The following is a 14,057-nucleotide window of genomic DNA, read 5'->3' as shown; positions in this document are numbered from 1 at the left end:
TGGCTTCCTTTTGTTGCGGCAATAAAAGTTTGGTATTTTCCCTTCAACCTCTGCCTCAGCTTTGGTTCTTAGACAAACGCAGCTCACGAAAGGATGTACAGAAGTGTGAATATAGTATTTCCAAGTCACACTATTAAGAACAACTCCTTTAGATGTTCAGATTTCCCTTTTCCTGTATGTTCCCCCAAGAGCGCTACGGTCTGGGGCCCAGAATTTTCTAACTGTTCCGGGCCCCAAGGATGCTAGATTGGCCGTCACAAGGGCTAGGGCCTTCTCAGTGGCGGCCCCCACCTGGTGGAACGAGCTCCCGGAGGAGATCCGGGCCCTGCGGGACCTAGTGCAGTTCCGCAGGGCCTGCAAGACGGAGCTCTTCCACCAGGCCTTTGGTTAAGGGGCCGCCACTGCCCCTCCCCCCCCCAGCTATATACCATCTTGGGGGAGGTTAGGGCTAGAAGGCCGGGTAAAACTACTGTTAACATCTAATCAATGCCTACTGGGAATGTTGGGGTTGTGTTAGGGTTGTGGTCGCCCTCTTTGAGTTCTGAGATTCTGGAAGGATTATGGTTACTGAGCACTTTAATTGTTTTATTGGTTTTAAATTGTACATGGTGTTTTAACTGTATTAGTGTATTGATGTTTTATTAGCAAGCCTTTTCTTGCCTTGTTAGCCGCCCTGAGCCCTACGGGGAAGGGCGGGGTATAAATTTAATAATAAATAAATAAATAAATAAATAAATTTCAGCTACACAAAATATTCTTTCACCATACAGATCTTCCTTCTTCCTCTGACGTGAAGGCTAGCTTATTCCAAACACGTTTCCCATAGGCTTTCTCAAAGAACAGATCTGATTAAGTTTTGTTCCAGGTGTACACTCCGTTACAGTTTCAACGGAGACATAGTCCTCCGAAGTGGATCGTGCTGAAAAGCTTCCTTCTGACGGAGCACATTTTTATTAGTCAGACTGATAAAACAATGACTGGTTTTGTTGCCCCTCAGCATGTGTGCGTGTGTTTGTTTCCAAATCAGAACTGGTTCTCATAAAATTTAACGTGCCGCAAAGGCAGCTTCACGAATGTCAGAAGGGACAGAAGACCGTTTTATTTATGCTGATATATATATTAAAAAAGTTCCCCATTTTGGGGGAGAGAGACATGTTTATTTAGTTTTTTAAAAAGCTCAATTTATACTCCGCTTTTCTCCCCGGTGGCGATCCAAAGCGGTTTACATTGTTCCCAGAAGGAGGGACTTCCCAGAAAGGTGACAGACAGAGATTGCATGCAGCCAGGGCGGAGGCTTCCCCCATGCCTGGAGCAGGCTGGTAGGCTAGAAGACAGTCAGGGAATGATTGAATTATAGCGTTGGAAGGGACCTCCAGTGTCATCTAGTCCAACCCCCTGCACAAGGCAGGAAATTCACAAATACCCCCCCCACAGACACCCCCAGTGACCCCTGTTCCACGCCCAGAAGATGGCAAAAAACCTACAGGATCTCCGGCTAAACTGGTCCTTCCCCCCTGTTGCCGCTGCTGTTAACGCTGCTGCCGCCGAATTGGCGTGCGATTTTTGGAGTGCTGCCTATAGTCTAAGACATGGTCTGCAGTACGATGGTGGTTTTATTTTGTTTCAGCGTAAAAATCATATGAATTCATGAGGATCCGTGCTTTGGAACCATGTGTTTGCGCTGTTGTGGTGCCACGAATCTGTGGATGGCGTGATTTTTGTGGTGCCCCCTGTAGATCAACACATGGCCTACAATATGATGGTAGTTTTATTTCCTTTCAATATAAAAATGATATGAATTCATGAGGATCCATGTAGATCCGACTTTTACCTTTTTCTATTTATCCAAAACAAAACAACTAAACTTGCCAACCTCCGGGGGGGGGGAGGGCCTGGAGCCCCCCAGGAATTGCAGCTGATATCCAAGCTACAGAGAGCAGTTCCCCTGGGGGGAAACGGCTACTTTGGACTGTATGGCAAATATACCTTGCTGTGGTCCCTCTCTTCCCCAGGTCCCACCCACGAGCCTCCAGGTATTTACCAACCTGGAGTTGGCAACCCTTTAGAAACCCTAGTTTATCATGACTTGGGAAGGGTAGAGCTTGCACTTTCCCCTCCCTGATGACTTCCAAAAGAAGCAACTACAATCCCTTGGTGAGTTGTCAGATGTTACAGGGATCCCTATCAGTGCTCCCTCTAAGCTGTGGAGTCCTGTGAGCAAGAATTCCACCTTGTGAGCTACTGGCATTAAAGTTGGGAGCGAGCGATTTGGCTACTGCTGCAAACATTTAGTTTGCTCTGGAGCCCTCTTTCCTGGGCCAAGGCAAAACTCTGTGCGAGCTGGAGACTAAAAAACTGTGAGCTAACTGACACTATATCAGTTCTGATGGAGCACTGAATTTATTTCTTCTGCTCTCGGCCCCGCACATGAAGGAAGGTCCTGAAAGGCGAGTGGGAACCGGAAGTAGTCGTGTGAGGTCTAGCTCGCCTCAGAAGAAAACAACACTCCTGTCTCTTGGCGTCCGCTTGGAAGGACGGGCGTCTACGGTGGCCGCGGAGGCTCAGAAGCGTTTGCAAAACGGAACCCAGGGAGCTTTCGGGGCCGTCCGCGATGGCGGCGCACCTGAAGAAGAGAGTCTATGAAGAGTACTCCAAAGTGGTTGTCCAGGTAAGCCGGGCAGGGGGAAGGCTGGGCGTGGGGAGGGGAGGATAGAAGCCTGTAGTTCAGTGCTGGGGGGTTGGGGAAAGAAGCAGGCACACAAGGTGAATGTTGCAAATCCCAGAATTGCTGCTTCTGCTTCCCTTCTGCCAAGCAATAGGGAGACCCTGATGGCTTCCCGCTTTAAGCTAGCTGCGTTTCTGAACAAAAATCTAAGATGAGTCTCAGGGGTGCCAGCCTCCAGGTGGGACCTGGGGATCCCCTGGGATTCCAGCTCATCTCCAGACTAGAGAGAGCAGTCCCCCTGGAGAAAAATGGATGCTTTGGAGGGTGGCATGGCACCCTGCCGAGGTCCCTGTCCTACCCAGCTCCGTCCCCAAATCTCCAGATGTTTCCTCAAACTGGATCTGGCAACTCTACCCCCCCCCCCAATCTCCTGCCAGTGGTGAGGGCAGACCTGGCAACCCTAGTACCGGTAGGAAAGAGCCAAGAGTCCAGGAGCACCTTAAAGACTAACCACATTTATGGCAGGAGACAGAATCATAGAATGTTAGAGTTGGAAGGGACCTTGCAGGTCATCTAGTCCAACCCCCTGCACTCTGCAGGGGCATAGCTGAAAGATAGCCCTGCATACCTACAACGTACCTGAAAGATGGTCCTCCAGCCTCTGCTCACCTCTTCAGATACTCACATTCTAGCTGTGTCTAAAGAAGCAGTGACTCACGAAAGCTCCTTCCCTGCCACAAATTTGGTTAGTCTTGAAGGTGCTGCTGGACTCTGGCACTTTTCTGCTGCTACAGACAGACTGTGGCTACCCCTCTTGATCTATCTTCATGGAAGGCACCACGTCTAGCCGTACAGAATGGAAATTCATCGACCTTGGGATATGACAGATGGACTCACATTCTAGCTGTATCTGAAGAAGTGAGCAGTGACTCACAAAAGCTCTTCCCCTGCCAAAAATTCAGTTAGTCTTTAAGGTGCTGCTGGACTCTTGCTCTTTTCTACTGCTTGTTGTTGTTCAGTCGCACAGTCGAGTCCGACTCTTCGCGACCCCATGGACCAGATCACACCAGGTCCTCCTGTCTTCCCCCGACCTCTGAAGTTGGCTCAACTTCATGTTCGTTGCATCGATGACACTGTCTAACCATCTCATCCTTTGCCGTCCACGTCTTCTTTGACCTTCAATCTTTCCCAGCATCAGGGTCTTCTCCATTGAGGGCTCCCTTCTCATTTGGGGGCCAAAGTATTTGAGCTTCAGTTTCATTATCTGGCCTTCCAGGGAGCAGTCAGGGTTGATTTCTTTTAGGACTGACTGATTTGATCTTCTTGCAGTCCAAGGGACTCTCAAGAGTCTTCTCCAGCACCATAATTCAAAAGCATCTATTCTTCGGCGCTCGGCCTTCCTTATAGTCCAACTCTCGCAGCCATACATGACTACTGGGAATACCATTGCTTTGGCCATGCAGACTTTTGTTGGCAGGGTGATGTCTCTACTTTTTATCATGCTGTTTAGGTTCGCCATCGCTTTCCTCCCAAGGAGCAGGCGTCTTTTAATTTCATGACTGCTGTCACAGTATGCGGTGATCTGGGATCCCAGGAACGTGACGTCTGTCACTACTTCCACGACTTCCCCTTCTATTTGCCTTCTATTTCTCCTTCTATTTCTACTGCTACAGACAGACTTATGGCTACCCATCTTGGTTTTAAATACGTACCACACACAGTTTGCAACATATACCGCGTCAGAGTTTGCTAATGGTCTTTCTAAACAAAACCTAAAATACGTAGCAGTAGAAAAGAGCTTTCGTGAGTCGCTGCTCACTTCTTAAGAACTCGCGAATGCTCCTCCCCTGCCACAGATTTGATTAGTTCTGAAGGTGCTCCTGGACTCTTGCTCTTTCTTACTGCTACAGACATAAGAACATAAGAGAGAAGCCCATGTTGGATCAGGCCAATGGCCCGTCCAGTCCAACATTCTGTGTCACCCAGTGGCCAGAAATACCAGGTGCCATCAGGACGTCCAGCAGTGGGGCCAGGACCCTAGAAGCCCTCCCACTGTTGCCCCCCCCTCCAAGCGCCAGGAATACAGAGCATCCCTTGCCCCAGACATAAGAACATAAGAGAGAAGCCCATGTTGGATCAGGCCAATGGCCCGTCCAGTCCAACACTCTGTCACACAGTGGCCAACAAGCTGAACAAACAAACAAGCAACAATACCAGGTGCCATCAGGAGGTCCAGCAGTGGGGCCATACTGGCATGGCTACCCATCTTGATCTAAGATACGTATGGTTCTTAGGGTTGCCAACTCCCAAGTTTGGAAATGCTTGGAGATTCGAGGGTGCAGCCTGGGAGAGTGGGGTTTAAGGAGGGACTTCGGTAGGGTATGACGTCGTGCGGTCCGCCTTCCAAATCAGCGATTTTCTCCAGGAGAAGAAGAAGAAGAGGTTGGATTTATACCCCGTCCTTCACTTGGAGTCTCAGAGCGGCTTACAAACTCCTTTCCCTTCCCCACAACAGACACCCTGTGAGGTGGGTGGGGCTGAGAGAGCTCTGACACAAACTGCTCTCTCAGGAACAGCTGTGCCAGAGCTTGTGACTGACCCAAGGTCACATTAGCAGGTGCAAGTGGAGGAGTGGGGAATCAAACCCGGTTCTCCCAGATTAGAGTCCGCACACTTAACCACTACACCAAACTGGAGAAGTGGAATCAATGTTTCAGATAAATGAATTATGCCGTCTGGAGATCAGTTGTAATTCTGGGAGATCCCCAGCTCCCGTCTAGGGGATGGCAACCTATTTTGTGGCAAGATTTGAACCAGAGATTTCCTGGACCACAGCTTGTTGCTCTTCGCCGCTGAGCCACACCAGCTGGTGTTTGGTATCCCATCTCGGTTTGGAACTCTGTTTCAAGAGCCCCCTTTGAAGCCCCAGCCTGTTCACTTAAAAGGCAGCTAGCTCCCTTATCCCATGTTATCCCAGTTTTCATCTCCTGGCAGGCCTCTCTTAAGGCTTCCTAGAATGCTGCTGATACTTCCTGCTTACGGTAATGCTTTTTCTCCTGTAGCTGAATCATAGAATCATAGAGTTGGATGGGACCTCCAGGGTCATCTAGTCCAACCCCCTGCACAATGCAGGAAATTCACCACTACTGCCCCCCCCACACCCCCAGTGACCTGTTCTCCATGCCCAGAAGATGGGGGGACGGGACCCTCCAGGATCCCTGGCCAAACTGGCCTGGGGAAAAAATTGCTTCCTGGCCCCAGTTTGGTGCAGTGGTTAAGAGCGGCGACTCTAATCTGGGAGAACTGGGTTTGATTTCCCCACTCCTCCACATGCAGCTGCTGGTGTGACCTTGGGTCACTCATAAGTTCTCTCAGAGCTGTTCTCTCAAGGACAGTTCTCTCAAGAGCTCTCTCAGCCCCGCCTACCTCACAGGGTGTCTGTTGTGGGGAGAGGAAGGGAAGGGGATTGTAAGCCACTCTGAGACTCCTTCAGGCAGTGAAGGGAAGGGTATAAATCCAATCGTTCTTCTTTTTCTCTCTCTTCAAAGTGGCGAGTTTGGTGTAGTGGTTAAGTGTGCAGAGTCTAATCTGGGAGAACCGGGTTTGATTCCCCACTCCTCCACTTGCAGCTGCTGTATGACCTTGGCCAAGCCATAGTTCTGTCAGGGCTGTCCTTGAAAAAAAGAGCAGTTTCTGTCAGAGCTCTCTCAGCCCTACCTACCTCACAGGGTGTCTGTGGTGGGGAGGGGAAGGGAAAGGGATTGTAAGCCGCTCTGAGACTCCTTCGGGTAGTGAAGGGCAGGGTATAAATCCAATCTCTTCTTCTTCTCTCTCTTTGAAGTGGCGATCGCCCTTTCCCTGGGCGGGTAAGAATATCGTGCAACATGACACAATTTTGTGCAACGTCAACAGGAAGCTTACTCCTGAGTAATCCTTACAAAGACACTGCCCCCCCCCCCCCCCCCCCCCCCAAACCCCCCCCCCCCCCCCCCCCGGCAGGACTGCCACTGGCCTTACTTTTGTGTGAACTCAGCCGGACGCTTGTGTTTTGTCCTTTCAGCAACAGCAGCATGAAGAGATCACGGCGAAGAAACTCCGGCTGACCAAGCCCAGCAAGTCTGCTGCCCTCCACGTGGACCTCTGCAAGGCCACTTTGCCTGCCGACGCGCTCCAGTACCTACTGCAATTTGCCAGGAAGCCTGTCGAGTCCGAAAGCGTGGAAGGCGTCATCCGGGTCTTGCTGGAGCATTTTTATAAGGTATGGGAAGTGCTTCAGTTGTGCTAAGATCCTATGACACAGGTGAATCTGGACCAGACCCACACGCTCATTGTAACCCACCTCACAGGGTTATTGTGAGAGAGCGAGTTTGGTGTAGTGGTTAAGAGCGGCAGACTCTAATCTGGGAGAACCGGGTTTGATCCCCCCACGCCTCCACACGCAGCTGCTGGTGTGACCTTGGGTCAGTCACAAGTTCTCTCAGAGCTGTTCTCTCAGCAGCAGTCCTCGAAAGAGCTATCTCGGCCACAGCTTCCTCACAGGGTGTCTGTGGTGGGGAGGGGGAAGGGAAAGGAGTTTGTAAGCGGCTCTGAGACTCCTTCGGGTAGTGAAGGGCAGGGTATAAATCCAATCTCTTCTTCTTCTTCTTTTACCTCACAGGGTGTCTGTTGTGGGGAGGGGAAGGGGAAAGGAGTTTGTAAGCCGCTCTGAGACTCCTCTGGGGAGTGAAGGGCGGGGTATAAATCCAATCTCTTCTCCTTCTTCTTTTACCTCACAGGGTGTCTGTTGTGGGGAGGGGAAGGGAAAGGAATTTGTCAGCCGCTCTGAGACTCCTCTGGGGAGTGAAGGGCGGGGTATAAATCCAATCTCTTCTCCTTCTTCTTTTACCTCACAGGGTGTCTGTTGTGGGGAGGGGAAGGGAAAGGAGTCTGTAAGCCGCTCTGAGACTCCTTCGGGTAGTGAAGGGGGGGGGCATAAATCCAGTCTCTTCCTCTCTGCTCTCTTCTCTAAAATAAAGGAGAGGAGAATGATATAAACCGCTTTGGGTCCTCATTGGGGGGGGAGGAAGAAGAAGAAGACTTCAGCCCGTATGTCATTCAGACTTGTGCTTTTAAGGAAACATCATGACGGAAATGCCCAGTGAATAATCTGCCCCGAACTCCCAGGCTGTGTAGGGCAGGAGCAGGAGTGGGGAGGTTGGCGTTATCTGTGTCCCTTTGTGTCCCCTTAGGAGAACGACTCCTCCGTCCGACTGAAGGTGGCTTCCCTGTTGGGTTTGCTCTCCAAGACCCCCGGGTTTTCTCCTGACTGCATTCTGGACGACGCCATTAACACTCTTCAGAACGAGAGTACGTGGCTGTTATTTTTCTTCACGCCAAATCCGGTGCCGGATTTGAATTCTCCCAGCTCTTATGGAAATGTTTTGTGTGTTCTACTTCAAAACAAAATACAAGGTGGGGAAGGGCTGTGGCTCAGTGGTAGGGCACCTCTGCCTTGCATGTAGAAGGGAAGGGCTCAGTGGTAGACCCCCTGCCTGACATGCAGAAGATCAAGATGGTGAGCCCTGTTAGCCTATCTGTAGCAGCAGAAAAGAGCAAGAGTCCATCAGCACCTTCAAGATGAACCAAATTGGTGGCAGGGTGGGAGCTTTCATGAGTCACTGCTCACTTCTTCAGATATGGCGAGAATGGGAATCCATCTGTCCTATTTATTGGAAAGTGGAGTGGTTTCGGATGCTGAATGACATTAGCGGACAAATGACAATAGCAGGCATGATTGGATTAGGTGTGATACGCAGAGGTAGGCGTGGGGAGTCAGCATCAGTAATGAGACAGGAAACCTAGGTCTCAATTCAGTCCAGGAGGATGCGTTGTCTCGTGCTTCAGGTGGTCAGCCGTGTTGGTCGGAAGCAGTAGGACAAATGTAGAGTCCAGTGGCACCTTTAAGACCAACAAAGGTTTATTCGAGGTATGAGATTTCGTGTGCAGGCACACTTTTTCCAAATGCACTGGAAAGGAAGCTAGAGTTCAAACTTATAGACAAGGGCTGAACAGCAAATTGACATGTAACACGATGAAGATGTTTTAAGATAGGCAAAGACAGAACTAAATAACAAGCTAAGGTTATAAGGTCAACAGTTGTTTTGATTCAATTAAGCGGGGAAAGGACAGCAAAGCAAATACGTCAAAATAGGGGGTAAATGTGTAAAGGCGTCTTTTCTAATTGTGGGAAGTAAACTGAGATTCCCCATTTGTCTCCTCTCAGGTATGGAGGTAACAACAGCATTTTTTTCTTTCTTTCTTGAGGTGGGTGCAGTGGTATGCCTACCGCGTTCCTCCTTAATCGTCTCTTTCCTAAACAGAAAAGCTCCAGGCTCTTCAGCCTTTCCTCTTAGGGGAGGCGCTCCGGCCCCCTAGTCAGAAGTCGCCTCTCTTCTTCTGTTCTATTCCCTCTTTACCTCCCGCATTCTTCCTTCTTGGCCTTTTGTGACTGTCAATGATCCACTGCTTATTGGGGAGACGGTTTCTCCTTTAAAACACACTCTGTGTACATGAACTTGGTAGATTTCCGCTGCCACCAGGAATTAAAAATTCCAAATCTCTCTATTTTGGTAGGGTGGCCCAGTGTCTGGGCGCTTCAGAGGACTATGTGGCCCTGAGGAAGGACTGTTCTGATTTCTGCAATAAGTTTAAACAAATAATGATTTATTTATTAATGAACAAAATAGGTTTCTGGGTGTTTTTTGAACTGATGTTGAAGAAAGAAAATATAATTGACAAAGCTTGGCGTCACACACAGTCTCTCAAACACCAAAACTTTACTCTGACAGGCTTAGACACACAGGCTAAACTCTCTTTTATCATAACCACGCAGGCTAAACTCTTGCTCATAGCCACGCAGGCTGAACTCCAACTGCTTCCTCTGTCATACAGACTCTCACAAAAACTCCCCACACTCATCTCTTCAAGAACACAGAATCACTCTCATAGACACCCTTCCTCCCACACTCTCAGTCATCAGCCAATCACATCACACTTATCTCCCTCTGTCACTCTCCTTACATTACTGCAGTCACACTAAACATTTAAAGAAACACACACACACCAAAACATGGAATCATTACAGTCACAGTTTGTCGCTCTTCAGAATCCCACCAGGTCCTGGCGCAGCTGCTGGATTCTCTGCTGGCAATAGGGATGAAGCTGCAAGAGAGCCCGGCGGTCCGGTCGCGCCTGGTCGACGTCGCCTGCAAGGTAAGCGAGGCTGCCAGCCAGCTTAATGGATTTTATTTCCATTTCAATTAATCTATTTTATTTTGATTTTAAAAACATGTGGTGTGTACCAGTTAAGAGTGGCGGACTCTCTAATCTGGAGAACTGGGTTTGATTCCCCACTCCTCCTCCCTGTGAAGCCAGCTGGGTGACCTTGGTTCAGTCACAGAAGGCTCCCGCAGCCCCACGTACCTCACAGGGTATCTGTTGTGGGGAGAGGAAGGGAAGGCGATTGTAAGCTGCTCTGAGACTCCTACAGGTAGCAGAAAGGCGGGGAATGAAACCCAACTCTTCTCCTTCTCCTCCTCCTTCTCCTTCTTCTCCTCCTCCTCCTTCAACTTCTTCTTCCTCTTCCTCTCCTTCTCCTTCAACGTCTTCTCCAACTTCTTCTCCCTCTTCTCCCTCTCCAACTTCTTCTCCCTCTCCTCCCTCCTCCTCCTCCTCTTTCTCCCTCTTCCTTTTCTCCCTCTTTTCCCTCTCCCTCTCCTTCAACTTCTTCTCCATCTTCCTCTCCTTCTCCTTCACCGTCTTCTCCAACTTCTTCTCCCTCTTCTCCCTCTCCAACTTCTTCTCCCTCTCCTCCCTCCTCCTCCTCCTCTTTCTCCCTCTTCCTCTTCTCCTGCTTTCCCCCCTCCGTCTCCTTCAACTTCTTCCTCTTCTCCCTCTTCAACTTCTCCCTTTCCTCCCCCCTTTTTCTCCTCCTCCTCGTCCTCTTTTAAGGAAGTTTTGAATTCTTTTAAAGCCAAGACCCCACATTTAAGTAACCCTTAGGGCCCAGTATTTCCACCCATATTGCTCCTGTTGGGGAGTCAATTCCCCTGAAGTTTTCTAACTTATTTGATTCGATGCCCTCTTCGATGTACAACGCAACCATCACCAACCCATCCATCCCTGTCCTGCCTATAGAGCTTATACCCAAGAATAACTGTATCCTGTAGATCAGGGGTGTCAAACATAAGGCCCAGGGGCCAGATCTGGCCCATCCAGGGCTCCAGTGTGGCCTGCGAGCAACTAGTGCAAGGAGGGGAACAGGAGAGTGCTCGGGAGGAGTGGGTGGAGCCACTCCGATTGTGGCTTCAGCATGGCGGAACGACCTCGTCTGCACAGTCAAGCAGCGTGGGAGCGTCTGCCCATTTCTGCACCGCTGGCTCTCCAGTCCGCCCATGTGGGTTTTCCTCTGCACCCCCCTCCCAGCCCATGGGGCCTTGCAGTGAGGATACAACAACTCGCTTACCAGCTGCTGTCATTTATACAGGTTTTATGGCACACATGCCCCGGCCCAACCAAATGACATTTGTGTCAGATCCGGCCCTCGTAACAAATGAGTTCGACACCTCTGCCATAGATTTTCCCCATTCCACCATGTTTCTGAGATACCTCCTAGATCTAAATTGTCACTGAACACCCAAGCGCTCCAGCTCCCCCGTCTTGGCTCGGAGACTTCTAGCGCTGGTATAGAGACACCTGTAATGTGTTCCCGGGTCCAGTAACCCTCGCCTCCCTTGGCCCCTTTAGCCGCCACACATGGCCCTCAGTCGCCATTGTGCCCTCGCTCCCAAGTTCCGTTACGCGCCTATCGATATTACCCCGAGTGTTTAGGCCATTGTCCCTTTGGTTCTCCAGCATCTGACCGACTCCTCCCACGGCGTGCGGAACAAATGCCTGCTGCTGATTAGCTCACACTAACTCAGCTTAGAGGGAACACTGCCTGTAATGCGTTCCTGGGTCCAGTAACCCTCGCCTCCCTTGGCCCCTTTAGTTACCACACATGGCCCTCAGTCGTCATTGTGCCCTCACTCCCAAGCTCCGTTACGCGCCTATCGATTTTACCCCGAGTGTTTAGGCCGTCGTCCCTTTGGTCCTCCAGCATCTGACCGACTCCTCCCATGGCGTGCGGAACAAATGCCTGCTGCTGATCGGCTTCCTCGGGAGCATGGAGAAAGGCGCCTCGAAAGAAGGAGAAGGCCAGCCTGCCAGAGATGTCCAGAAGATCATAGGGGACCACTTCAACGACCAGGACCCTCGAGTGAGGACGGCAGCCATCAAAGCGATGGTAGGTGCGGACGGGGTCTGGCGGCAGCTGAGAGTCTGCACGGAAGCCATTCTGAGTGAATAATGTGTTCAGACTGCAGTACTTGGCAGCTTCGAGGAAAGGGGTTGTGCAGAGGGCAGGCCCGTAGCCAGGATTCTGTGGCTTGTGGGGCAGTTTTGTTTTTTTCTGGTGGGGCCGAAGTCCTCAGTGCAGAAAGAAAAGGCATTTGGCCAATAAAAAGCTGTTACCAGGATAGAGCTCTAAACTGCAAGCTGTCCACCACTTTAGACGACAGTTCTCAGCTGCTGCAAGATAATCACTTCTGCCAGCCAAAGCAACCGTTTTGATCACAAGCCGGCAGGTGGGGGTGATGACTTCTCTAGTCAAGAAAGCTAACCCTTAGGCAGAGAAAGCTCTCTTCAGAGAGACCAGTTTCTTGACACAGAATTAAAAGGTATCCTAGAGGTCACCCACTCCAACCCCTTTGCTCAGTGGGGGAATTAGTCAACTGCAGCACCCCACTCTGCTTAAGAGAGTGCATGCCTTTAAAAAAAAAGTTTAAAAATGACTGAAGAAAGCATTTACAGGAGAAATTCTTGTGGGGCTGTGCCTTTAAGAAAGGGGGCGGAGCCCCCAAAAGCCCCACTGTAGCTATGGACCTGGCAGAGGAGAGGTCCGGTCCCCATCCTTTTTTGAGCCTGCAAGCACCTTTCAAATTCTGACACAGTGTGGTGGACGCGGCCACGCCTGCCACAAAAGAGTTCCTTCAGGAGGTGGAGCCAGCCACCAAATGGCTGCCACAGTGAAGCTCCTCGGGCTGTGGTGGCAGCTGCCGCCCAAGTGATGTTTTTAGAAAATCTGCACAGCCGATCAAATCTCCAGTGGCCAGTCAGAACCTTTGCTGGACAAAAGGCCCACCGGGCATTGCTTACTTGCTAATAACCAGGGGTCATTTCGTAGCTCATTAGCATAACTCATTAGCATAACTGATTTGCATATGCCACACCCCCTGACATCACCGGAAGTGTGTCAGAAGGCAACGCCCACCGCTCAGGCTCCACTGGACTGTTTTGGATTGCTAGCTGCTGGGGGGGGGGGAAATGTGCAGATCTGTCCTCGCAGAGGAGGGAGAGCTTGTACCTGAATAAAACTTGGTCTTAAAGGGTCCACTGGACTGTTTTGGGCCAGGGAGCCGGGGGGGGGGAGCTCTGCAACTTACCTGGCTGCTCCTTGCTCTGACTGAGGGCTGCTGGGAGCAGGGGGTGGGGCTTGTTGCATGTGCCCGCCCCCTGGGCTCTTTACTGCCGGAGCTCCGCTCCTGTGCGCTCCTGCAGGAAATGACCCCTGCTAATAACACTTGGCTGGCACCAGGAAAGGTATCGGTTGGTGGCCACGGCACCCAAGGGCACCGTGTTGGGGACTGTGGCGTAGAATTTTCCCGGGAGGTGAACATTTGCTATTTTATCATCTTGGAAAATCATCTTCGCCTCTTGCTCACTGTGCCATTTACCGGCTAAATTTATTTGTAGAATTTGCTGCTGAAATCTTTTTGAGAGAGAGGGAGAGGGGAAAAGTTGAAGCCCTGTAATAACAGTCTGGGGGGGAAATTTTATTTTGGTACTTTCCTGTGTTTACTTGTAGCTCCAGCTGCACGAAAGGGGGCTGAAGCTGCAACAGACAATTTATAGCCAGGTAAGTACGTTGGGTGGGTCTTTGGGAGGAACTCTGGCCATTGTGCTAGGTCTCAGTACCCTTCACTTAACCTCCACCCAAGTCGGTATTCTCAAATCCCTCCATACTGGGGTTGCCAACCTCCAGGTGGGAACTGGAGATTTCTTGCTATTATGACTGATTTCCAGACTGATTTCCAGATTTTATGGTGTTGTATTTATAGGTGTGATTGTTGGTTTTAACTGTATGTTGGTTTTAAATTGTTTGTAAGCCGCCCTGAGCTGCTTCGGTGGGAGGGCGGGGTAGAAATTTAAGAAATAAATAAAATAAATAAATCAAGCTCAGTTCTTCTGAAAAAAATGGCTGCTTCGGAAGGTGGGTGCTGCGGCATTCCCTCCCCTCCCCTCCCCTCCCCAAACC

The 14,057-nt window shown here is 50.4% G+C and overlaps 1 protein-coding gene across 1 annotated transcript in view; it reads left to right on the top strand.

The window, feature by feature from the left end:
* Positions 1–2,531: 2,531 nt before the first annotated feature.
* The window catches only part of INTS4 (integrator complex subunit 4), a 48,111-nt gene continuing 36,585 nt past the window's right edge, over positions 2,532–14,057 (top strand). Inside the window, exons 1-6 of the mRNA XM_015420712.1 lie at positions 2,532–2,668; positions 6,726–6,923; positions 7,894–8,011; positions 9,810–9,916; positions 11,802–11,987; positions 13,608–13,658. Of these exons, the coding sequence (XP_015276198.1) occupies positions 2,612–2,668; positions 6,726–6,923; positions 7,894–8,011; positions 9,810–9,916; positions 11,802–11,987; positions 13,608–13,658 (717 nt within the window). The 5' untranslated portion in view covers positions 2,532–2,611. The remainder of the gene's footprint in view (positions 2,669–6,725; positions 6,924–7,893; positions 8,012–9,809; positions 9,917–11,801; positions 11,988–13,607; positions 13,659–14,057) is intronic.

This window comes from Gekko japonicus, unplaced genomic scaffold, assembly GCF_001447785.1.
Source record: "Gekko japonicus isolate JY-2015 unplaced genomic scaffold, Gekko_japonicus_V1.1 scaffold1409, whole genome shotgun sequence".
Lineage (NCBI taxonomy): Eukaryota > Metazoa > Chordata > Lepidosauria > Squamata > Gekkonidae > Gekko > Gekko japonicus.
This window is presented reverse-complemented; position numbering and strand designations above follow the sequence as displayed.